Genomic DNA, 24690 nt, shown 5'->3' with positions numbered 1-24690 from the left:
TTATCCTAGAATTTTACCCTTATTTTAGAATTTTACTGCCTACTCTATAAGTAGGGTCTCTATTAGGTTGAATCCATGGGTACTATCTTTTGCTATAATTTTAATTAATGAAAAATAATACTATCCTTTCTCAAGTATTTATACTTCTTAAATAGTCAGCGCAAGTCTTTTTGCTGGTGAAAATTGACCTGAATCAGTGACCGGACAGAAGCGACATAGTTTATCTCGTGTTTGACTTTTCAATCCATCAATTGGCGGGTCATTTGAAGAAGAAACGCCGTGCTCAGAACAATAACTTTCGTTATATCGATGGAAGATTATCTCCATATTAAATGACCAATGACAGTAACATCATTAATCACAGTAGAAAATAAACTAGGCAGGCCTCTGTCGCATCTAATTCAGTAAGCTTTATTTAACTCTATTAGAACCTGGGGAAGTTTAATTGAAACGCCTGGACAATTACAATCTTAAAAAGTGGCTACACACTGACTGTCAACAGATTCTCCGACCACTCGGACATGTGGCCACCAAACATGCAGGGGGCTGCATAGACACAAACACGCGTGAGCTGCTTTTTACAAGGGGGAGTACACATTTAGTGCAAAAGTTACACTCTATTTGAAGAGGGTTACATTCATCTAACTGGCTTTGTTTCGGAGCATCGCGCCGCTCAACCCTATCCATGGTTGTGGTGGAGAAAAGGAACATGAACCTCCGCCACCCGCTTCTGGACGCGATGGGGATCTGTACATGTTGGGTAGCACAGATTCTAGGTAAAGAAAATGTGTCGAAACAAGGCTCAGTAGACATAAGACAAAGATGTATGTTTTGAATGTCATCGAACTAGAAACATCGGCCTTCTGTAAATGTTGTTCTGTTCTTGTGTAATGAAGGACCATGAGTTTGTTTGAGATGGAGGGATATGTTCCGTCGCGGATTGATTGCGAGCCTTTGGATGAATTACAGACACCTCGAAAATAAGACCCCGGTCTCCGTCATCTAAAGGGGAAACATACAAGGCTCGTTCCGTCCGAAATCAACCCCTGCAAGGCTACTCCCTACCTCGCTTTCATCCAAAACACACAATGTAGCACCCAAATAGGGCATCGGTCCTTGGCTACTTTCCATTCCATCTTGGGTGGTGATAACTCCAATTGGTATATGAATGCGACCAGTGCCATCGTTTTCGGGACCACGGCCAAGGAGATTCTACCCACGGCATTCACCAATCGTTGACTGGGGATTCGTCATCATGGTTTCATACCGTTCTTCATGGCTTCTGGCCATAGCATCTCGTGAGTTTGAATATTTTACACTTCGATATCTCCAGAGTACTGACTTTGAGAAGTTGTTCAGTATGTTTCTGGTCAGCAATCAGCACCCACGGCTCTCACCGATGCCAACACTGGGATCGTCTTCGACACATGGAAAGCACCCAGCATGACCTTCGGTTTCAGTTTTCCTGGGGACGGACAGACTACCAACGCCGATGAGTTCATTGGATACCTGGTAAGACAACTCTCGAAAATAACGGCTTTTCTTTTCTGACTGTGAACAGAACTGCGCCACTCCCAAAGGTAAGAGCACCGGATGGTGTGGTCTGTCCTACGGTGGACCCATGACAAACTCGCTTTTGCTCTTTGCGTACCCTCACGACGGCGAAATTCTTACCACCTTCCATTGGGCTAATGCCCAGGTCGAGCCTGGTCCATACAAGGGCAAGGCTACTTTGACCCAGATCTCTTCCAGGATCACTGACGACGGCTTCACCCTTATCTACCGCTGCCAGGGATGTACTTCCTGGTCGCAAGACGGTAACTCGGGTCAATTGGCGACCACTTCTCCCGTCGCTGTTCTTGGTTGGGCCCACAGTCTCACAAATGTGATCGACCCTGAGTGCCCCCGTGAGGCCCGCATGCTCCAGCACGAAACCCAGAGCATCTTTGGTGGTCAGCTTACTAGCAATGCCTTCAACGATGAGTATGATGAGTGGGCTAAGCTCGCCACCAAGGTTGTTGATGGCGACTGCGATGGTGGTACGGAGCCTACTGCCACTGCCACCAATGAGCCTTCTCCCACAGCTGAACCTACCGGTAAACCTGTCCCTGACGAGACGTACGATTATGTTGTCGTCGGTGGTGGTGCTGGTGGTCTCCCCATTGCCGATCGTCTTAGCGAGGCTGGCAAGAAGGTCCTTCTCATCGAAAAGGGTCCCCCATCATCTGGTCGCTGGGGTGGTACCCGTAAGCCAGATTGGCTTCAAGGCACCAACTTGACTCGATTCGATGTTCCCGGTCTATGCAATCAGCTTTGGGTTGACTCTGCAGGTATTGCCTGTCCCGATACCGATCAGATGGCCGGCTGCGTCCTTGGTGGTGGTACCGCAGTTAACGCTGGTTTGTGGTGGCGTCCCACTCCAGAAGACTGGGACTACAACTTTCCCGATGGTTGGAAGGCCAAGGACATGGCCAAGTACGAAGACCGTGTCTTCTCCCGCATTCCTGGTACAAGTGTCCCATCCATGGATGGGAAGCTATACCTCGACCAGGGCTTCAAGGTTGTCGCTGGAGCACTCGGCAAGGCCGGTTGGAATGAAGTCAACACTCTCAAGGAGCCGAAACTGAAGAACCATACTTATACCCACCCACCATTCATGTTCTCTGGAGGTGAACGCGGAGGCCCTCTTGCTACCTATCTCGTCTCTGCCGACAAGCGAAACAACTTCAAGCTCTGGACCAACACCCAGGTCAGGCGTCTCGTTCGCTCGGGCGGTCACGTTACCGGCCTTGAGGTCGAGCCCTTTGCCGGCGCCGGTTATGCTGGAACCGTCAAGCTCACTCCCGAGACTGGTCGTGTAATTCTTGCGGCTGGTACTTTTGGTAGTGCCAAGATTCTCCTTCGCAGTGAGTATTGTATTTTCCGCACGCTGTCAGAGTTTGTTGATTCTAATCACGCCTCATAGGTGGTATTGGCCCAGACGACCAGCTCGAAATTGTCGCCAACTCTAGCCGCGATGGTGGCTCCATGATCAAGAAAGATCAATGGATCAACCTCCCCGTCGGCTACAATCTCGAGGATCACACCAACGTAAGTACATATGTCACAGTGATTTGATTATCGGGCTAACAGTATTACAGACCGATACCGTTATCAAGCACCCTGATGTCGTGTTCTATGACTTCTACAAGGCCTGGGATAACCCTCCCCAAACCGACGAGGACAAGTACCTGGGTAAGTATACATATCTTCTGCAACTTGAAGGTAAAGACTAACTTGGAGATAGATGCTCGCTCAGGCATTCTCGCTCAGGCCGCTCCTAACATCGACCCAGTCATCTTTGACGAGATTCGAGGTGCTGATGGCCGCGTCCGCTCCATGCAGTGGACAGCTCGTGTTGAGGCCAGTCTCGGCGAGACTGACACCAGTAAGTGTTTTGACAATCGGTGCAATCTATCAGACCTGACCTAACTCGTGAATCAGAGGCCATGACCATTAGCCAGTATCTCGGCCGTGGTGCAAAGTCGCGCGGTCGCATGACCATCACCAGTGCCCTCAACACCGTCGTGTCTGGTAACCCTTTCCTCAATGACGCAGAAGACAAGAAGGCTGTTGTGAAAGCTCTTGACAACCTTCGTAAAGCTCTTTCCGGCGTGAAGGATCTGGTGTGGCTCCAACCCGCTCCCGGTGTGTCCTCACAACAATACGTCGACGATGTAAGTGATCCATGACTTGTTGTTCACGTCTTGGTCTAATGATGCATACAGATGGTCGTCTCATGGAGTAACCGCCGTGCCAATCACTGGATCGGAACCAACAAGCTCGGCAAGGATGATGGTCGCACAGGCGGTACCGCTGTCGTTGATCTCAACACCAAGGTCTATGGCACAGACAACCTCTTCATTACTGATGCCTCCATTTTCCCGGGCATGGTTACTACTAACCCTAGTGCCTACTTTGTCACTGCCTCCGAGAGGGCCAGTGACGCCATCCTGGCCCTTCCTGTCGCCAAGGCCCAGGAACCGTACAAGCAGTGTGGTGGTACTGAGTGGAATGGCAGCATGCAGTGTGGCAAGGGCTACTACTGCAAGACGCTCAACCCCTTCTACGCTCAGTGTTACCCCGAAGGTCAATAGGGACTGCACTATAAAAATTATTTCATGTATATACTTTCATCACAGATCTGGAAACAAAATGGTGGACCTCAATTTGGGAATATCGAGTTCGATTTAAATACATTTATATCACCGAAAGCCAAATGTTTGTAAAAGCTAGCAGCTCGTATAGCTGTCGCGTATAATTTTCAGTATTTGAGTACCGCCAAATTATGTGATTAATGGCGAGTGAATTAAAACTAAACGACCTCCACGATAGAAACATCATCAATAGCGACGGAAAACGTAGTGGCCATGCCTCTGGAACATGAGATTCCCAACTTGAGCACAAAATTGTTGTTAATTGGGGTGAAGGAATATGTAAAATGCGTGTAAGTGTTGAGAGCCGAAAAGTCCAATGGTAAGCCCTGTCCATTGAACGACGAATTATCCTGGAAAGGGTAGATCTGGCAAGAGTTGCCGGGTTTCATATTAGGCGTAGAGAGCACAGTGGCGTAGAAGCTGAGAGTGTATCGCTTAGTGTTACTTGTGCTGGTGAGTTGTTCGACACGTATCTGGCCTTGAGCTTGCTGGTTTTGGACGTCAAGTTGTCTGTGTGGTTTACATTAGCCAGATGGGTTGAGAAAAGAAGAGAAACAAGACTCACGCAAATTTAGAACCGGAGTGGGCAAGGCTGGGATCATTCGTGATTTGTCCGCTCAAGAAAGTCCAAGGACCATTCGTCGCATCTTCAAACCCGCCATTTAGGAGAGCTTTAGTCGGCTCGGGAGCTGCCATGGTGGTGGTCGGTATCTCAGTTGTAGTGGTTGTATCAGCAGCAGGAGTCATGCCGGTGGTAGTTGTTACCCCAGCAGTGGTCGTCTCGTCAGTATTTGTTGTCTCCAAAGTTGTAGTATAGTCCGTGGTTTGGTCTACGGTGGTCGCATCGGCATTTATAGTTGTTGCCTCAGCAGAGGTAGTCTGATCAGTCGTTTGCGTATCAGTGATCGTCTCGGAAACACGCGTAGTGGCAGCGGTCGTCGTCGCAAGAGTTGTTGTGGTAATAGTAGCCGTTCCAGCAGAAGATGTCTCGGTGCTTGTTGGCTCCCTTGCAGATATCTCACCAGCGCTCGTTTCAGTAATTGTGGTAGCAGTTGTGATCAAAGTGGTCGTGTCTAAAGTAGATTGAGTAATGATCGTCTCTACTTCGCTGGTAAGGCCCAAGGTCGTGGTAACAAGTTCGCTGGTGAGATCAGAAGTAGCAGTGGTCTCGATCACATTGGTCGTTTGGGAAGAGGTCGCGAGAGTGGTGTCAGTGCTCGAGGTCTCAACCCCGGCGGCAGAAGTAGTTGTCGGCCTTTGGGGGCGACAATTTGCAGGACGGGCACTAGCTGCAGGGATAAGCACATCGCCAACAACAGCGACAAGTGATACCAGACGCATCTTGGATAGCAACAAGCACAATGGACGTCACGTCAGCGAGAAACTACTGATCGAAACAAAACAAAAGTAGGAACCAGTCCCATTTCGAAGCCGTTGGCCTTTATAAAGGAGATCAATAGTTGCAAGGATTAATATAAAGATCAGCTGTCATATCAATATTGTGAGTTCTAGACTTGTCAAGGATCACCATAAAATTGTTTAATTCTTCGCTAGCCAGGGACTTTCTGCTCAGCTTGAATCGATAGTTTGCAGACCTTGTACGAGAAAAGCCTACCTAGTCAAGCGGCTAACTAGTCTGAATTGAAGATCCTAACATCCACTATTGTCAGTAGCTCTAATTGTTTCGCAGGGGTCTTCAGCCCGTCTTGCGAGAAGTCTATCGAGGTGATTTCCAAATATTTAGCTCCCGGCGTAAGTTATGTACCTAGGTAGATATGTTATACTCACAACATTCCAATCCATTCTTGCACATATGATTACATACGCAGGCCGTAAGGCCGGTTGGCTAAGTTGTGTGTCACGGGACTAACATTGATAGCCAGCAGTCTTGGTTCCCCGCACTTTGTCGCGATTCACCTTGTTCTTCAAACCGAATTGATATGGGTATCCCTCGAAGTCTAATGCGATATCGATAGATGCAGCTTCGTCACGAAAAATAGGGCTCTTAGAGCAACCTTATCTTCAAACCGAATAACAGACGATCTTCGACCAGTTTATGCTACTTAGACTCTTGCTCTTAAGATACACATCCTTCTACTCTACTACTTACGATGTCGATCGACAACAACAGCTTCATTCTTCGCTTGTCTAACGAAATCTTGCGGGTCTGTTTCGAACACGTTGCCCAGCTTGATCGCCAATCAGGTTGCGATGACTACAACAGACGGTATGGATCGGAGAAGGAACGTGTCCATCTAGGTTCCTATGATCAAGAGCAAATAAATGCCCAACCCAAAGGACTATGGTCGCTCGCTCTCACATGCCGACGTTTCAACAGTCTTGCAATGCCCATCTTGTACACGACCGTTCACCTCAATGCGCGTCATTATTTCTTCAGGACTATCGACGACAAGCAATCGCTCCTGTCTTGCATCATAGATTTGAAGGTCAAGTGCAACGGCCAACGCATGAATGGTGAGGTGATCAAGACTTTGGTCACGCTGCCTAATCTCAAACGTCTGGACCTTGATGGGGTAAATATTGACCCCGGAGAGGTGGATTTGGGCCCATCGCCTGTAAGTTGTTATGATTCTTGGACTTGGCGTCGAATGTGTCCTTTCAGGGTACCTGAAAGGTTGGCCACTAGAAGCATAGGAGACGAAGGTAGTAGTACTTATCATCGTACCCTAAGACTTTGGCCGACGTTTCTGCTACTCGTCAGGGAGTAGCGCGTACCGACGTTGACAATAACTTTGACTGACCTTTCCAGGAACAAGTTGGAACGTCAAGCCTTGTTGAGATAAGCTTCTGGAACCTCCGCGCTAACCCAGAAGCTATCAAACGATTGCTAGAATGGCCACGAAACCTCTACACCTTCAACCTCGACCATATGACATGTGATAACTCCAACTCGACAGAAGAACCCAATGCTGCATATAGTTGGGATTACGCAAATCTCGCAGATATACTTCAATCCCAGCGCCAATCTCTACGTGTTTTGAAACTGGGGTGGTTAGAAGACAACGTCAATCAAAGCGCATTTTCAACAAGTGATTATCCCCAACTACACACCTTGACCTTATGCGTCAACCACAAGTCATTGGTCTCGGCCGTCTCTGGTAGTCACAGTCTTAAAACCTTGATCCTGGATCTTCACTCCAGAGATGCGACGCGAGGCATCTACAGCAATATCGATATATTTCCGGTGGGACTTATTGTAGCGGCGGTAGCACGTGTGCAGGGTCCCAAGTTGATTTCTGAACCAAGTATGTTTAAACTAGAGAGGATCGGTTTTCGGGCTTTTAGTGATGACTCGGTCTCACCTGATCAGGAGCGAAAATGCATATTCGGTGATTATACACGCAAGGCTCTTCTCATTGGTAACTTGCTATTGGTGCAAACATTTGATTTTCAGGAGTTTTGGGTTGGACCGAGTGGTGCTGAGTACACATTGGACGAGGTTCGAAACTATTGCAACTGCGATAAATGCATTGATTGGAAACTGGACTTTCCCGGTTGGTCCTAGGGTATCAAAATAAATGGCCTAGCTTACCTACAATAGCATTCATTATGTGGCCACACTTGGATTAGTCCTATGTATTGTTCTGTTATATAGGTAAATAATACGATCGTAATTGCTGACCAACCATGTATCGGAGATGACCTGTTTGGCATCATGTCCTACACTTTAACGTCAGTGAAAGCAAAGACAATGTTTTTTTGTACTACGTACTTTATTGAGGCCTCGGGCGAATGTCTACAAGGTTCAGTGAGCCAGAAATAGTCGCGCATCTGACTTTCTCTCTGCATCGATATCATCCCCCTACAAACAGTCACACCGCAGCCACAAAGTCACCTGCGCCAGGAAACTTTACCTCTGAATATAAATACAAGCATTCCTCTTCCTCAAAACGCCTCACCCTTCTACACATACACACACACACACATATACTCGATGGAAATGCGTCAAGTCCCTTATCACGCTTCCCAGCCCATCGTCATCTCCGGCCCCTCGGGCGTTGGGAAGGGAACACTTATCACCAAACTTTGCGAGTCTCACCCCGAGATTTTCTCTACTGTCGTGTCACACACCACGCGTCCTCGACGCCCGGGCGAAATACAAGCCGTTCACTACCATTTCACGACCGAAACCGAATTCCAGAGTCTCTACGCACAAGGAATCTTTATCGAATGCACTGTCTACAACGGCCATCACTACGGCACATCATTCCATGCGATTGAGGATGTGATAGAGCGAGGGATGGTGCCATTGTTGGACATCGATATGGAAGGTGTCAAAGCGATGAAAAAGTTCAAGAAGATGTGTGCACGATACGTCTTTATAGCACCCTTGAACTTGGAGGTTCTGGAGACGCGACTTCGTGATCGAGGTACAGAGGACGAAGATACTGTCCAGAAGCGGCTTGCGCAGGCAAAGATGGAACTTGACTACGCTGCTAGACCAGGAGCCCACGATTTGACCATTGTCAACGACGATCTGGACGCAGCACTAAGAACCTTGGAAACCTTTGCACTTTCAACAGAACCACTTCCGCCAAGACAAAAGACGTTGTGGGAAAAGGTAGAGACGTGGTTCGAGGTCAAGTTGAGATGGCTTCATTGAGTGTATCCAACAATTTCCTATTTCAATTCGTTCAATGCCCGCTATTCATTTCCGAGCTCTACCGTTTAACAATCTAGTATGTATAATCCCTAACAAGCTGTGTATTTTTCCTCATCATTGATGATATTCTGTGTCGTTTGACTTAAAATGCCTCCCAGAACGCCATATTCGTTATGCAAAAAAAGAAATGTCCAAATGTTTCCTACTATCGTTCCACGTCTTAGCGACTACGCTCTCGTCGGCGCCAGCGTCTTGTGCGACCTTCGTGAAGAGGCATGGACTGGTGTTTGTTCACAGTCGCGAGATCAAGAGCCGACTCGGTAGCGGCTCTCTTGATTACATCTGTCGAAGGGCCGTTTGTGATCTCTTGGATCGTCATTTCGCGCTTCTCGTCCTCGATCATCTCGATCCTTTCTGCCACGCCGAGCACTCGTGGTGTATCAGAGATCTTGAGCTTCCCAGACATGCCCATCCATTCCAAGGCTTTCTCCCAGAGACCTGACTCGGGGGGACTCCACATGCCAACGTCAAAGGTATAGTGTTGCTGCTCGTCGGGGAGGTTGAGCCAGACAAAAGGTCTGTTGCTGTTGATGCGGCCTTCGATGACGAAATCGCCAATATCTTCGGGGATCTTGATTCGTTCGGGGATGAGGATCGTTTGGTAGGCGGGGATGATGAGGTGCAGCTGCACTGGTTTACAATGTTGCCTCTTTCTCGACTTGACCATCTCTCGTTTCGTGATGCGCTCTCGGGCGGCGAGCATGAACATGAAGACGGTGTCGAGCTGGTTCGTGTAACCGCAGAATCTCGGACTTAGCTGCTTCTCCTCGACGAGATGGAAAAACTTGGGATACCAATCGGTGTCGGGGTGGTAGAGAAAGAACCAGTGTTCTCGTTCCGTGTCGACGCTGGTTTGACTGAGTCGTTCTCTGATCATGTCGAAAACATATTGGGGAAAGTCTCGCTGGGCGGTAAGTGCAGCCTGAGCCTGCAGACTATCCGAGATATCGCCCAGCTTCGCGGCGATGAGATTCAGCGCTTGAATACCCTGGTACGTCTGGATGATGTTGGCGCCGGCGCTCAAGGTGGTGGCGACCATGGAGAATTGTTGAAAAAGCCTAGCGCTATCGACGAGGGACTGGCCCATTATGTGCATCTGAGGTAGGATTGTTTGGGCGCCTTTGACGGTTTGGGAGGCACCCGCAAAGAAATCGTTGGCATGTTGGACGGCATCTCCAATCTTGGAGATCTTGTTGGCGGCCTGAACGATTTTGATGACGGGGGTCGCAGAGGCGCAGCTACTTGCGACCTCGAGTGCTGCTGCTTGGAATTTTCTGTCACGAACTGCTTTTGTGAAAAATTCCTCGATGCCCATGTTTTTGTTTTGTATGAGAAGTTGGTCTAATCAATAGCCAAAGAGAGTGTGAGTGAGGTGAGTGAGTGAGAGATAGATGTCAAAGGAAGCAAAGCGTGGATACTTCTTTGAGTCTGCTGCACCAAGCCAAGCCAAAAAGGCGGTAACTCGAGATGGATACGCTTATCGATAAGAAACACCTGATTGGTCAGATTGGTTTATGCAATGGGAGGCCGCCAATCAATGCTCGCCAGCTGGTTTTGCGGCCCAACTGAGTAACGTGTATCATGGAAAGAGGAGGAGAAAGAGGGAGGAGTCATCATGGCCATAAAGTAGTGATGACGCAAATGAATCAAGATATGGGTTCTCTAGGTAGTAAATCTGGGGTTTTCTCAAGTGGATTCACTCAATCTTGTATCGATAAATGTCCGTCCACCTTGGCGATGGCGTGAGCTACCTGACAGGACAAGAAGCTTGACAAGTGGGTCATCATTCAGGGGATCAAGTCTGACTTTTACTGTCCAAGCTCCCCTAAAAGCATGTCGCAGCAAAAAACATAGGGTAGACAACACTGAAACCAATATTGACAGCCGGGCACATTACAACCTCAATATAATATTGATGCACTATCGAATATACACTACCTAGTATTGTACAGTGAAATAATAAAAACAAACCATCACATCTATGCCTTCCATTCATAAACAGAACGAGTCGTCTGCTTCTGCATCTTTGCCCAAGCAATTGTCCCTCCCAATCGATCCCCAGACTCATAGAATAAATAAGTATTCTCCCCAGAAGTCGCGACATCAGGGGCCGCAACGCGTCCCACATCCGCACCCTGGTTGCGAGACTGGTAAAAAACAATTGGCTCCGATCCTACATCTCGTAGCGTCGCATCAATAGTCCGAGCGTACATCTTCCCCGAAGAACCATGATAAATCACATACGCTTGTCCTCTCCACACCCAATAATTCGCACCAGACACATTGTCACCCTCTATGCTACCACCAGTGACCACGTAGTCTGGGTCGACAACCCACTTGCGACCATCTACAGACTCGGCAAGTCTGATCTTGCGCTTGTTGTTGCGCTCGTTGGCCATGTAGAACATTGCGTAGTTGTACTTTGATGCTGAGTTGGGGTGCGCAAAAACACGTGCATAACTTGATTCAGTCGTGTCTGAGCTGGCCATGTCGTTGCTCACTGCCACGCCACCGTATCTAAAGTCGACACCATTCGAAGACTCAGCCCAGCGTGTTCTTGTGTTGTCGCCATGGAAGTAAAGGAACATGCGACCAGTCTCCGAGTTCCATGTAGCATCTGGACTGGATACGTGCGGAACCGAATAGTAAGAGTCCCACTTGTTCTTGATGATTGGATTGTTGCTGTATTCTTTCCATGGTCCCTCGAGACTATCCGAGTACACGAGAGAGATACCTCCTGGGTTCTCGTGAGGAGCATAGTAGAGATACCATTCTCCTAGGGGGTTGTCTAGATATCGTCCTGCATGGAAGATACTAGGAAAGATGAACTCATTTGTAGGATTGTATTTGAACGTTTCCTTGTTTGTAACATGTCCTTTGAACCAGAACTTTGGCCAACCTGCTGGAGCTGGAGCTTGAGCAGATGCAAGAGTCGCCAAGAGGGTTATACCCAGCAAACGAAGTGCTGTAGAAGGACGCATAGTGTTACGATTGTAAACAAACTGGTATTGATACAGGGCAAGATCTACAAACGAAGCAAGATCTCTCCATCCTTTATATACCTCGATATACAGATCTCATTCACTGCTGTATAACAGTTCAACTCATATGAATCGTTCGGCATCAAACCGACACTCCCCGACAGATGTGAGTTGAGGCAACGCATGACGGCACAAGATTAGGCCAGAAAGTGTGGACCACTGTAAGTCAGCTTGGCCTGATGCTGCATTATGCGCGGTTCAGGGCAGCGCGCGTAGTGGTCAAAAGGAGAAGTAGTAAACAGGGCCGCTTTGTTCAGGTCAGTCTACCACAGCGGTAGTGTAAACTTGATCAGTGCAACGTCGGAAACAACTTTATACCAATCGGTACTTTATTCATTGCAGTGTTTCCGGTGCAAGGATGTTGTATCTCTCCAAGCCAAGAGAGGGGGAGGGGAGGGGTCCTATTTTAGGCCGTGATCCTTGATGCAAGTGGACCAGTTGTTTCGCAGTTTCGGGGGGCCTTGTGACTTTTGCATGTGGCTTACGGCCCCTGCATGGTAAATGTACGGTCGCCATGGGAATAAGGCCGAATGACTTGCTGCACGTTTAATGAGCTCTGGCTTGAATGAGCAGGTGGCTGAATTTTCATATTGCGATGGAACCTGAATTCGGATCATGCTGCCGGTAATCAATTGACATGATCTGTTTCTCAACAAGTCCATCTCCAACTGTAGAGTGACATTCCCAACATGCTTACAAGGCGTGAGAGGATCCAGCTGCAGCTAATCATTAGCATGGCCTCATAACGTCATGGCGAATCCTTTCTCATCCTACCAGCTATGTCAACGTCGCTTAGTTATAGATCGATCGTCCGAACTGTCTAGACAACTCATCAGCGTTCGGAAACCAGCACAATAACTCCCTGGGCCCCCAAGTGTAAGAAACCGGTCAGAAATCCTAAATGCATGTTTATTGACGAATGCTATCTGTATTACTTGCGGTCCGTACTGTTATTGGGCGCTCACATAATCGCATTACACTCAGAGGCTACTGACGTATCACGGAACCTGTCTTCCTTTTACAGAGGACTGGTTTAACTGATATTCGCAAGAAATGGTGTTTTCGAGAGCGCTTTCATATTCTATCGTCATTAGATAACTACTGTATTTCCAATAGCCGCGTCTAATACGTTGTTGAATTTGAGACGTTCATTTTCGTATGCGTTATGACGAAGGATAAGATCATTTATGCTGTTAAAGAGATCATATAAAATAAAAGTCATTGATCGTCATAGTATCAATCTTCTCATTCTCGAGTTTCTGTCTATCGACATTCATCCAGTGACGTGGTCATCGTTTCTTTTTACCACTGACGTGTCAAGCATGAAATGAGATGTGAAACAAGCAGAGGAACTAGTCATACAACAACGACATATATCCTCAGCGCGTCATGCCTCAGCCGTGAAAACTTGGCGACTGATAACGTCACGTAAACAAAAACCAAGAGAACAAGTAATTTTGAACTAAGGGAGTTGGGTTCTCGTGCATTGATTATTACAGGGCGCATGAAATGTGTCAGCAGTTGTATGGTTATATATCTTCTTACTCTTCCGCCTCGAGATACGTCATTCTTGGTAGATCGGAACCGGAATAAATTGGCACACGAATTAATGCGACAAGAAATGAGAAAGCAGTTGATTCGAGGTCGTCAACGTCAATTTATTGCCTCCATCACGGTGAAATAGCTAACATGGCACAACGGATAGAGGTAATTGAAATAGATAAAAGTAGTAAGAATTAATGAATACTACTAAACATTAGAATCCAGAATCATATATCATCCCACGTCATTGCTCTCCAAGCCAAGACAACAGCCGATTCATTGGCCGACCGTCCCAATCATCTATTTCTTCAAACCGCAGTTCGTAACAGCTACCTGAGTAGCAGTCGCATCAACACGACCAAGCTTAACAGCCTGGTTGTTGGTAAGAGCATTCATCGCCGCAGGGGAAATATTGAAGCCGGCATCGGTATGGTCAATAGCCAAGACATTGATGCTCTTGCCCTTGTAGGTAAGTTTCCAGCAAGTACCGCAACTCTTTGAGTTCCATCCAGCGATAGCTTGCGCGCCGCCGATGTAGGGAAACTTGGGAATCTGGCCTTGTGTCTGCCACTTGTAGCGCGTGATGAGGCCGTTTGTACCGTCAGAGCAGGCGACGGCTGTCAAGGGGCGACTAGCTTCTCCGTAGCCTGGATCGTAGGATACTGGTCAAGTGTTAGGGGATTTGGGTTGTATTGAGAGAGGGGGCTGAATTTACCGGTTACTGCTGACACGGATGTCAGGACACTGGCGAGACAGAAGAGGTTGGTCAGCTGCATGTTGAATTGTGTTTGAGGTTGTAGTTGAGATTTGGTGTGTGAAGATTGAGAAATGGCGAGGACTTCACTGTCTATTTATCCCCCTCCTCGCATGCATCTTACATTCCAGCGACAGCCGATCCATCCGACAATAACCTCGTGTTGGCAAGTATCACCCCGCAATGAAAGATGTAAAGCCTCGTGTTATTTGGAGCGTTCTAGCCGTTCAAGAGGTGGGGTATATTCGCGGTTCGGACCGCTCAAAGTTGGAACTATCAAATCAGCTGGGCTTGAACTGCTCGTAATTGACTTCCCTAGTTGAGAACATGGTTAGTCTGATTGGTTAAATGCAGGGATTGAGTTCTTTTGCAGTTCGTATTTGGCTGTTTTTGTACTTCTCGTATTGTACTATACAGTTAGCTAGCTGATGGTCAGATGGTTGACTTTAGGCTAGATGCTATACGATGCATCGTATTGAAATGCCGAAATGGGTGATTTGACGTCAAAAACGGGCGTAGTGAAGCTAACAGATACCGAGAACTGCCAATTAGTGCCATTAATAGAAATAGCGGTGTATGCACAAAATTCTAAACTTTTTAACCTCATTCAGATCTCATCTTCACTGCTAACGCTACTAAAATTGGAATGTTTAGACATTCATGAAAGGTAAAAAGTCAATTGAGGCTCAGATACAGTAAGAGCTAAAAGAAGTGGCGATATAGTTTTCTAACTTTATGTACCTCCGTTTGAAGCCGGAAAAATTGTTGGTAGAAAGAAAGAGCATTAAATAAATCGGAAGGTAGCCCACATCATTACTGCGTGATAGTATCGACAAGAGCCATCTTGGGATAAACATATGTCCCGTCCACCATCTCCTCCTCGGCACCATACCATCGCACTAAGAGAATCGAGTCAGCAAACTATTGGAATAATCTGAAGAGCGGTGAACTTACTAGTAATCGAGATATCTCCACCTCCTGGGGTAATAGGAAGCCAGCTATTATGCTTGTTAGCAACGATTATGCACCAAAGTAGAGAATTACTTACTTGTTAGTCCAGTTCGAAGGAGGCGCGACATCAGAATCCTGAAGCAAAACCTGGAAATACCCTTCACCGCCAGCCGCGATTGAAGTCCCATCAGGGAAAGTCAAGTTGCTTCTGTCACCAACCATGTACTTGTCCTGATCGTTGGGAATGAGATCTTGGTTAGGTCCGTAGGCAGTAAGACTCCAAAAACCACCCTCTCGAATCTTTGGAGGTGCACTGAACGTCCAGATGATAGACTCGCCCTTCTTGACGGAGATAATCTCGTCAAATGATCCATACGATGGGTAAGCGCATTCCGATTGCGTCAGTGCAAGATAGGCAGTGACGGCAATCTCGTATCTCATGTTGTAGTATGAATCAAATCGGCCGATGTATCGATCAGCAATGAGAGACCAGCCGTTACCGACATCCTTGGATACATCTGGTCGAGAGGCAAAGGACTTTGATGTCGAGTTGGCAAGTCCTACCGCAGCGGTCAAGTCTGTGCCTGGTGGTTGAATGAACTTTCCATCTTTGAAGCCAGCCCTCTTGAGATCTTTGGCGACAGACTTCCGATCGTCGACGATGTAAGGAGGAAGGTGTGGTGTCAGAGCTGCAGCGGTGTTCATGACGGCTTGATAAAGTGACTGGTTCTTGGTTGTGTACTCGGGATTGGCAAACATGGAGAGGTCAAGCGCTGGAGCAACAGGCTTGCATGAAGATCTAGGGACTGGGCGAACGCGGAAGCCTTTTTGAAGCTTGTTGACGATGGCAACATCTTCATCTGTACGGTCGGTGACGATCCTGGAACTAACGAGTCCGTATGGCATGGGGAAATTGACGACGCCGACATAGCCTTCTGGGACGTTGTCGGTGTCTAGGCCGTAACTCTTGGAGTTGTACTTGACTAGGTAGTCGCCGGGCTTGCTGCCATCGAGATTGCCGAGGTTGACCAAGTCATCGCCATAACTGTGAACAGTGGTAAGAAAAACGCTGCCTTGGTAGCAAGTTTGGTTGACTTACGGTGAGGTAAAGGGAAAGACCCAGTATCGACCCTCGGGAATCTCGGGGATAGTGACTCGAAGATCGTTGGATGACAAGTCGATGAACATGATGGAATACAGGGTATCAGCATTGGGCCGTACGACGCCAACAGCGCCAGGTTCGTTTGGCTTTGGCGAGGGAAGGATGAAGTTGGGCTTGAGTGGGATTCCTGCGGCAAGCAAAGGCCTGGCTACGTCTCCAAACGCGTAAAGCGGGAAGCCGTACTATGTCGGTGAGCCAATGGAGGTATCACGAGGTGGATTTTGATAATTACCATGTAAGCAAATGAAAGTGCGCTTTGCGCGTCATAGTCGGTAGCTGGTGCTGCTGAAGAAAAGTTGAAGAGGGTGCAGATGACTGCAAGTGGTGAGATCCTCATTGTGAAGGCTGTTGTTTGTGAAGTAGGAGTGAAATGATGGTGAGAAAATTGCAGATATGAATATAAACACGCTGAGAGTCTTGTTCTTATAGACAATTCATCAATTTAGATCAACATTCATTCCTACCATCTTGACGTCTTTGGAGTCCTCCATAGTCAATCATACTACATGGTTAGCAGATGAATTGACGAATCGACATCCTTCTTGATATCACAGCCTCCTGTCAGCTCCACTAAACTTTATTTTCTTTGGGGCGAAGGATTCTAAAAATCATGCTCATCCTTGCTGGAAATGGAGGTTTGGATGACAAGTCAGCCTTATCGTGCGTTTAGATAAGCGCATCGATAAGCAATGCCTTTGAATATGTGGATTGGGTTGAAGGAATAGCCTACAACCGTTTCAATATTGTGGCCGAGATCCGATAGATGAGAACAGCGTCCTATTCTTTACAAAAGACGCGTAAGGAACAGGTCTTGTTTAATTAGGTCGGATTTTTTAAATGCGACAGGCACCCTCCAACTATTGATCTGGTGTTGGCTTAGATTTGCAGGTACCTTTACTAATTTCTCACCCATACAAGTCCGTATCGGGCTATCGATTCGATCAGGACCTTCATCATCAATGATCGACACTTTTTCTATAATTGACGTCTACTATCGCACTAAGAACTCAATTAGTCCTTCACAATAGACAATGGATATTTAAACAACATGTTCGCATCGTCATGGGTTCCCCCATTTACATCCGATGTTGATGGTTGATGAAAGGCTCAGGCAGAGGTTAAAATAACCAAACAGAGATAGATATTAACTACACTGACTGGAAGCATATGGTACTAACAAACGTGTTCCCCGAGCTACCGTAAGTTCTATTAATAGCTATGCAAATCCTTTATGTAGCATTGTGTCCCTTACATAAAGCGTTCCACCAGAAGTTGGAAAATCCATATAACTCGCTCGCAAAATGTCCACTCCAATGCCTTCAGCCTGAAAAGAACTACCGATACAGCATAGCTGAGGAGTGGCGCCATATATAACGGCCCGTCCACCCGAGTCACCTCGAGTCACCACAACCTTCTCAAATTGGACATCTAGCTTCAACTGGTAGGTGGAAAATATATTCGACATGTCCGTTACCCAATCTGTTCAAAGTCGATCATCTCCGTAAACCTTCTGTTCATAATGATCATAAGTAGGTGTTGAATTCCAAAATCCCTGCCCTGTTCCTATTTCGGCACGGAGCTTTAATATCCGAAGTTGAAAATGGTCTCTGGATCACAAGTTCACGACCATCAGGAAATACTAGAGGTCTCCATATATAAAAGGTGATAATAGTACGATGGAATTATAGCACCTCTCCCTGCGCATGGTCAATCTGTAAACACCAGCATCATGAAGCTGCTCTCTCTTATTTTCGCTTCGGCGAGTGTTGTCCAAGCTGCCCTGAAGTGGCAGAATGTTCGTATGGGCGGTGGTGGTGGCTTTGTGCCCGGCATCGAATTCCATCCCAATGCCAAGGGTGTCGCTTATGCCAGAACAGATATTGGAGGACTGTATCGCCTCAACCCAGATGACTCCTGGACTCCTATAACTGATAACACTGCTACAGACTCGACATGGTAAGCTTGAACAAGCTTCACCTATACTCAATAGCTGACATCGCATAGGAATCGTTGGGGTATTGATGCCGTGGCTCTGGATGCTAACAATCCAAACAAGGTTCTCACTGCAGTTGGCATGTATACAAGCAACTGGTAAGATAGCCTGCTCACTAATGAAACATACTCTAACAGTAGATGTAGGGACCCCAACAATGGAGCCATCGGTATTAGCAATGACAAAGGCGCGACATGGTCCTTCACTGAACTGCCCTTCAAAGTCGGCGGCAACATGCCTGGCCGTGGAATGGGTGAACGACTTGCTGTTGACCCCAAGAACTCCAAGATCATTTACTTTGGCGCCCGAAGTGGCAATGGTCTTTGGAGGAGCACAGACTCTGGCAAGAGTTTCTCCAAAGTCACTTCCTTCACCAACGTGGGCACTTACATCCCTGACCCCAGCGATGGATCCGGATACAACAGCGACATTCAGGGTTTGGCTTTTGTCACTTTTGACTCAACTTCTTCTCTGATCAACGGAGCCACGTCAAGAATATTTGTCGGTGTGGCGGACAAGAAAACTGCTTCTGTCTACGTTACTACAGATGCTGGTAAGACGTGGAAGCCAGTTGCGGGCCAACCTAAGGAATATCTTCCCCACAAATGTCAATTCCAGGCCAAGGAAAAGGCACTTTACTTGTCTTACAGCGATGGATCAGGACCTTATGATGGTAGTTCTGGTGCAGTATACCGCTACGATATTGCTGCGGACACATGGAAAGACATTACACCACCTGGAAACATCTATCATGGTTTTGGTGGTCTGGCACTTGACAAGAAGAAACCTGGAACTCTCGTCGTCGCCGCGCTAAACTCTTGGTACCCCGATGTTCAATTCTTCCGATCTACAGACTCGGGAAAAACATGGTCCACAATTTGGAACTACAACGCTCAAGGTAATCTCGACTACCACTACAGCATCTCCACACCAAAAGCACCCTGGATCTACAAGAACTTTATATCTGTCGACACTAAGCGCTTGGGGTGGATGGTCGAGGCTTTGGCTATTGATCCTTTTGACAGTAACCACTGGTTGTACGCCACTGGTCTTACTGTCTATGGTGGACATGATCTTACCAAGTGGGATACTGAGCACAACGTCACCATTGAGTCCTTGGCAGATGGTATTGAGGAATTCGCTGTGCTGGATGTCAAGTCTGTCCCTGGTGGTAGTGAACTTCTCTCTGCTGTAGGTGATGACAGTGGATTTACCTTTGCAAACAAGGGTGTACTTAACAAGGCACCTCAATCTGCTTGGGATAACCCCATGTTTACAACCTCTGTCAGTGTTGACTACGCTGGAAACAAGGTCGGTAACGTTGTTCGAGCAGGTAACACAGAGGGCGACGCGCCCCAAGCCGCCTTGTCCACCGATGGAGGTAAATCATGGAAGGCTCACAGTGGTACCGCCACTGGTCAGGCTGGTGGCTCAATCGCTTACTCTGCAGATGGAGATGTTGTCCTCTGGTCAACTGAGAAAAAGGGCGTGTTGAGATCCGGGAAAGAAGCATCCTTCTCTTCCGTATCCAGCCTTCCATCTGGATCAATCATTGCCAGTGACAAGCGAGACAATGACTTCTTCTACGGTGCCTCAGGATCAACATTCTACGTTTCCAACAACACTGCATCAACCTTTTCCAAAGCTGGATCCCTAGGATCCGCGAATTCCATCCGTGACATCGCAGTGCATCCTACAAAAGCAGGAGAAGTCTGGGTCTCTACCGACATCGGCATCTTCCGCAGTACCAACTTTGGCGAGTCCTTCTCCAAGATTGAGTCTTCCTTGACCAAGACGGAGCAGATTGCTCTTGGTCGCGGTTCTGGAAGTAACTGGAACGTGTATGCTTTTGGTACAGGATCTGCTGGACGAAAGCTATACGGTAGTTCTGATATGGCAAAGACATGGACTGATCTTCAAGGATCTATGGGCTTTGGGGCTGTTGATGGTGCAAGATTGGCTGGCAGTGGGAACGAAGCTGGATTGGTGTATGTTGGGACAAATGGTCGTGGTGTATTCTGGGCGCAAGGGGCGATCTAAGTACATTCACAAGTGAGGGACAAGCCCATCTGTGTTCTGTATGGGCCACAATTGAATCGAACTCAAACCTTTATTATTTATTACTACTCATTCCATAACTAGCTATGAGGAAAATAATTCCAATGCTCTGCACCGTGTTTATCTACTTTGACAAGTTCCCCGATAGCAACTAGCTCCTCGTTCAACGCATCATCTCCTTTATCGCGTCTCGTCTTGCACTCAACACAGATATTACTATTAATTGAGGTGGCCATGAAGCATGCTTTAATGATTCTGTTCTGGATACGCCAGTACTTGTGATCAGCTCGGATCGTGGTGTTATTTTGAGGTCCGCGAGGCATGGTTGATACGTTATGTTCTCTAACCCATCGTTTGAACACTATTCAGATAGTTGTTACTCTGCCAGAGTAATATCATGCTAAATCATGTTGTCGATTACAGGTTTATCTTGGTATATTATACTCTATGGGGGAAGAAAAGGGATTTAGAATTCCCGGATCCGATGGTCGATATTTATAGAGGTTTCAACGCTCTGATACACATATCATGGTTATCGATACAAAGGTGAACACGGTACAAGATACACGATTACTACTTCTTTCTTTAGATCACTACTAGAACAAAGACTTGTGAATGGATCTTCGTTCGTTCGCTGCCTCACTATCCATCTGAACCTCACCACCTTCAGAAAAATCTCCCCGATCCTATTAATAGCCAAGTCTCCTTCCCTTCCATGACGTGAAGCAGATATGCAAATGCCCTTCCATTGATGTTAACAGCCAAAGCCCCTCTGCCCCTTCTGGTGTCACATTTCGTGCAAGCCTCAATGGCACGCGGGTTGTAGGTACCGCAGAAATCTAGTGAATCTGGACCCAGGTCTCTTGTACAGAGCCACGTCGTCATCTGAAAATTGTTGCATTCATAAATCATGTTCGTCATGATATGTTTGTATCTGACTTTGAGTTGATTGGGTTTCTGGGTACCTGATAGTCGGTATTATTTTATTGTCGACGTGGTGCTGCTGTTGTATATCGACTAGGCCGTGGTTGAGGCCTTTATGTACGCCGAATCCTTTCTGATACAAGCCGTGAACTTTCCAATCATTCCCTTCCACTAACGTTATTCATTGTCGAGTTTTGCAGCAAACTGTGACTTTTGGCACTGCTTCACAGTTCAAAAGACCAAATCTCTGTTCGTTGCGCATCGTTGTGAATATCGATTCACTGATGAGGGGAGTTGCAGCGCTGATTACATGAAAGTGAGGCCTTGAAGCAGCGATGGTTCTTGGTAAGCTAATCATACTCATTGAGCGCTTCCTGAGTGCCGAGAATTATCTTGATACCCACGCACATGATAAACTGCAGTCAGCTCGATATCCACTGGGATAAGGTCATATTTCCATGCGATAATAGGTCGCATATTGCCAAACCTTGCTCTAGTATGGTGATCAGCATAGAATCGATCAAAAAAGTGATGAGTAACCTGAAGCTCAACAACCCTGCGTTAATCTTATCAAATGCCGAACTCCGAACCGATGGTCCATGTCGGCGAACCCACACAAATCCCTAAAATCCATCTAATTCTACCCTCATCCTTCCACTCTGAGCAAAAGAAAGGAGAGTCATGGGCAAATTGATCCATCCTTGACAAGGGTTCACTGTAGAACTGGTATGTTTTCACCTGTCAAACTAAACATCCACTATTCATCCACCACTCAGGTGAAGACTTTTGCTGTGCCCTTGTTACCTGAAACGCACCGAAATCCCCTGATGAAGAGTCCACAACGGGTATCTATTACTTTACGGGTATGGCTCCGTTTTCCGTAAGCGGTGAGGGATTGGATACTATACACGTATAATTAAGCGCCTTACGAGATGGGAGTTGTTACCAACACAAAACCAAGCGAAAGAATAGCTGTAATGTCTTGTCAATGGATATTACTTTACGGGTAAGGCATGTCAATATGGTCGCGCAGCCCCCTGTGACATTTCACCTCTGCTCCAAGGAGGTCACAATCAATCTCGTTTACAAACGAAACTTGATCGCCTAAATCTTCATTCCTTGGCGAAATGAAAAATAAGCATAATTTTCCGTGTCCCAGTTTCAAAAACGACCTTGGCGGCTAACCGTTTAAGCTGTCAGAACATGGGCTTGAGACACTTCACGTCGGACATTCGGCTCATTCCACCACCCCCTGGTCTAGACTAGACTAGCTACTATCATCACCATCAACCCCAGCTATAAGAACAATTCATCTCGTCTCGACACTGTTTTTGTTTCCCTCTTTTTCTCCTCAAGTGCTGTTTGCTCTTTTTTTCACACTTTCGTTCGTTCTTTCACAAGGGTTCTTGAACCTTTTCATACATTCGTTTTCATCTTAGGCCGGCCTAAGTCATTCATTTAAATCTCTTCGGCTTATATCCACATTCTTTTTTTGAACTTTTGAGAAATATGCGCTTTCAAGCTTCTTTCGCGGCCATTTTGGCTGCTGCTGCTACTGCTTCTGCTCACTCCGTCGCTGAAAAGGCGCACGGTTTCGCTGCTGGTGTTACTGGCGGTGAGGGCAAGGCTATTACTCCCGCTACCGCTGAGAAGCTCGCTGAGCTTACTCCTCGTGCCATTTACCCTATTGCCTCTCAGCAGGATTGTGATGACGAGCCCGCTACCCAAGCTCCTGCACCCACTGCTGTTGCCGACTGTGATGAGGAGCCTAACTATGACTCTGAGTACGCTTCCAAGCCTGCTACTCCCAAGGCGACTGATGCTGCGGTAAAGCCTGTTGTTCCCAAGGAGACAACAAAGCCTGTCGTCCCTAAGGAGACCACCTCTCAGGCTGATTGTGACGAGGAGCCCAACTACGACTCTGAGTACGCTTCCAAGCCTGCTACTCCCAAGGAGACTGCAGCTGCAACAAAGCCTGCAGCTCCCAAAGATACCGCTATTCAAGTCGACTGCGATGAGGAGCCTGAGTACTCCGAGTCTGAGTCTAAGCCTGTTGCCCCCAAGGAGACTATCAAGCCTGTCACTCCCAAGGACACCACCTCTCAGGCTGACTGCGACGAGGAGCCCGATTATGACTCCAAGCCTACTGTTCCCAAGGAGACTGCGGCTGCGACCAATCCCGTGGCTCCTACAGAGACCGCTGCTCAAGTCGACTGCGACGAGGAGCCCGACTACAACTCCAAGCCTGAAGCTCCCAAGCAATCCGGGGCTGCCACTCCTGTCGCTGATTGTGACGAAGAGCCTGAGCCTACTGTCAAGGCTGAACCCAAGCCTACTGCTTCCCAGAAGGACTGCGATGAGGAGGATGAGACTGTCGGGGCTGCTGCCGAGGACACTCCCGCCAAGGAGTCCTCTTCCAGCGGATCCTCTACTGTGCAGATGTATGGCCAGTGTGGTGGTGCCAACTTTACCGGATCCACCAAGTGCGCTGCTGGTAGCTCTTGCAAGAAGGTCAACGAGTACTACTCACAGTGCCTCAGCCATAGCCGTGTTCGTCGTTACATGCACACTTACGTCGAGGATGAGGCTACTCAGCCTTAAATGGCTTGTAACTTTTTACACTTCTAGATATTTACTTTTACTCACAGAGTACATATACAATTCTTAGGCCTAGTGCCTCGTGTTCAGTTTATGGTTCTGGATTGACAAAAATGGCATTATGCATGATGATTTTAAATTGATGGGCATAGCTTTTCTTGTGGTATGAGAATATTCATCGGTGATAGTGACGAATTGAGAACTGTGACGCGAGATTGACGCCTCTTATCTTAGTTTCTTATCTGTCTTATCGATAAGAGATTACCCTGTAGTCATGATCTTTTCCACGACTCACCGTCAAATGGGGTGACCTTGACACGACAACGCTGTAATATCGAGGTTGGAGACTTTTCCATTATGTTCCAATCAGATACAGTACAATGCTATGTTTATACTCGGACCATGAAGATCAATACCGGTGAACGTCCTTGTGTTGAACGAACAACCCATAACCCCGCGATAAAGTGCCACAGTTTAATAGCGCAACCTTGACGACACGAATTGTTTCTCCGCTCAGTCTCAAACAAAACTGGCCGAGACCACGGCTTGCATTGAACTACTGTAAGTGTATCCATTATTGTGTCCATGGTTGTTAATGAGCAGCGAATTGGAACAGTTGGAAGCAAAGGTCCATGAAAATAATCCTGGAATTGGTAGAGTGCTTGCATACTCTGCATAAGAGCTGCATAATGGTCTGTGCAACATGCATAAACGTTGGCAACGCTTAACTATTCTGAGTTGGCAAGGTAGCAATGCATTTCATTCCTACGGATAGAAAAAATGACTA

At 47.2% G+C, this 24690-nt stretch overlaps 10 protein-coding genes across 10 annotated transcripts; 5 read left to right on the top strand and 5 right to left on the bottom strand.

Annotated features, from left to right (window-relative positions):
• Positions 1 to 1255: 1255 nt before the first annotated feature.
• On the top strand, positions 1256 to 4136 carry FPOAC1_009957 (uncharacterized protein; the record flags this gene model as incomplete). The annotated part of the gene is made up of 8 exons (XM_044854364.1): positions 1256 to 1298; positions 1352 to 1512; positions 1562 to 2906; positions 2966 to 3090; positions 3141 to 3234; positions 3287 to 3427; positions 3484 to 3716; positions 3768 to 4136. 8 exons carry the CDS (start codon positions 1256 to 1258, stop codon positions 4134 to 4136), a joined length of 2511 nt encoding a protein of 836 aa, XP_044707034.1.
• A 218-nt stretch (positions 4137 to 4354) lies between these two features.
• Positions 4355 to 5537, bottom strand: FPOAC1_009956 (uncharacterized protein; the record flags this gene model as incomplete). The annotated part of the gene is made up of 2 exons (XM_044854363.1): positions 4355 to 4706; positions 4762 to 5537. The coding sequence occupies 2 exons, from the start codon at positions 5535 to 5537 to the stop codon at positions 4355 to 4357; spliced, it is 1128 nt and encodes a 375-aa protein (XP_044707033.1).
• A 770-nt stretch (positions 5538 to 6307) lies between these two features.
• FPOAC1_009955 (uncharacterized protein) lies at positions 6308 to 7722 on the top strand (the record flags this gene model as incomplete). The annotated part of the gene is made up of 2 exons (XM_044854362.1): positions 6308 to 6772; positions 6967 to 7722. 2 exons carry the CDS (start codon positions 6308 to 6310, stop codon positions 7720 to 7722), a joined length of 1221 nt encoding a protein of 406 aa, XP_044707032.1.
• A 429-nt stretch (positions 7723 to 8151) lies between these two features.
• On the top strand, positions 8152 to 8820 carry FPOAC1_009954 (uncharacterized protein; the record flags this gene model as incomplete). The annotated part of the gene is made up of 1 exon (XM_044854361.1): positions 8152 to 8820. One exon carries the CDS (start codon positions 8152 to 8154, stop codon positions 8818 to 8820), a length of 669 nt encoding a protein of 222 aa, XP_044707031.1.
• A 220-nt stretch (positions 8821 to 9040) lies between these two features.
• On the bottom strand, positions 9041 to 10195 carry FPOAC1_009953 (uncharacterized protein; the record flags this gene model as incomplete). The annotated part of the gene is made up of 1 exon (XM_044854360.1): positions 9041 to 10195. The coding sequence occupies one exon, from the start codon at positions 10193 to 10195 to the stop codon at positions 9041 to 9043; it is 1155 nt and encodes a 384-aa protein (XP_044707030.1).
• A 664-nt stretch (positions 10196 to 10859) lies between these two features.
• Positions 10860 to 11861, bottom strand: FPOAC1_009952 (uncharacterized protein; the record flags this gene model as incomplete). The annotated part of the gene is made up of 1 exon (XM_044854359.1): positions 10860 to 11861. The coding sequence occupies one exon, from the start codon at positions 11859 to 11861 to the stop codon at positions 10860 to 10862; it is 1002 nt and encodes a 333-aa protein (XP_044707029.1).
• Positions 11862 to 13763: 1902 nt separating this feature from the next.
• On the bottom strand, positions 13764 to 14239 carry FPOAC1_009951 (uncharacterized protein; the record flags this gene model as incomplete). The annotated part of the gene is made up of 2 exons (XM_044854358.1): positions 13764 to 14125; positions 14179 to 14239. The coding sequence occupies 2 exons, from the start codon at positions 14237 to 14239 to the stop codon at positions 13764 to 13766; spliced, it is 423 nt and encodes a 140-aa protein (XP_044707028.1).
• Positions 14240 to 15030: 791 nt separating this feature from the next.
• FPOAC1_009950 (uncharacterized protein) lies at positions 15031 to 16667 on the bottom strand (the record flags this gene model as incomplete). The annotated part of the gene is made up of 5 exons (XM_044854357.1): positions 15031 to 15116; positions 15172 to 15215; positions 15266 to 16213; positions 16268 to 16512; positions 16563 to 16667. The coding sequence occupies 5 exons, from the start codon at positions 16665 to 16667 to the stop codon at positions 15031 to 15033; spliced, it is 1428 nt and encodes a 475-aa protein (XP_044707027.1).
• Positions 16668 to 18059: 1392 nt separating this feature from the next.
• CEL74A (Xyloglucanase) lies at positions 18060 to 20363 on the top strand (the record flags this gene model as incomplete). The annotated part of the gene is made up of 3 exons (XM_044854356.1): positions 18060 to 18286; positions 18335 to 18421; positions 18470 to 20363. The coding sequence occupies 3 exons, from the start codon at positions 18060 to 18062 to the stop codon at positions 20361 to 20363; spliced, it is 2208 nt and encodes a 735-aa protein (XP_044707026.1).
• Positions 20364 to 22814: 2451 nt separating this feature from the next.
• On the top strand, positions 22815 to 23906 carry FPOAC1_009948 (uncharacterized protein; the record flags this gene model as incomplete). Its single annotated transcript, XM_044854355.1, has 1 exon — positions 22815 to 23906. The coding sequence occupies one exon, from the start codon at positions 22815 to 22817 to the stop codon at positions 23904 to 23906; it is 1092 nt and encodes a 363-aa protein (XP_044707025.1).
• Positions 23907 to 24690: the final 784 nt, after the last annotated feature.

Source organism: Fusarium poae, chromosome 3 (genome assembly GCF_019609905.1).
Source record: "Fusarium poae strain DAOMC 252244 chromosome 3, whole genome shotgun sequence".
Classification (NCBI taxonomy): domain Eukaryota; kingdom Fungi; phylum Ascomycota; class Sordariomycetes; order Hypocreales; family Nectriaceae; genus Fusarium; species Fusarium poae.
The sequence above is the reverse complement of the archived record's forward strand: the minus strand, read 5'-3'. Positions and strand labels throughout refer to the sequence as shown.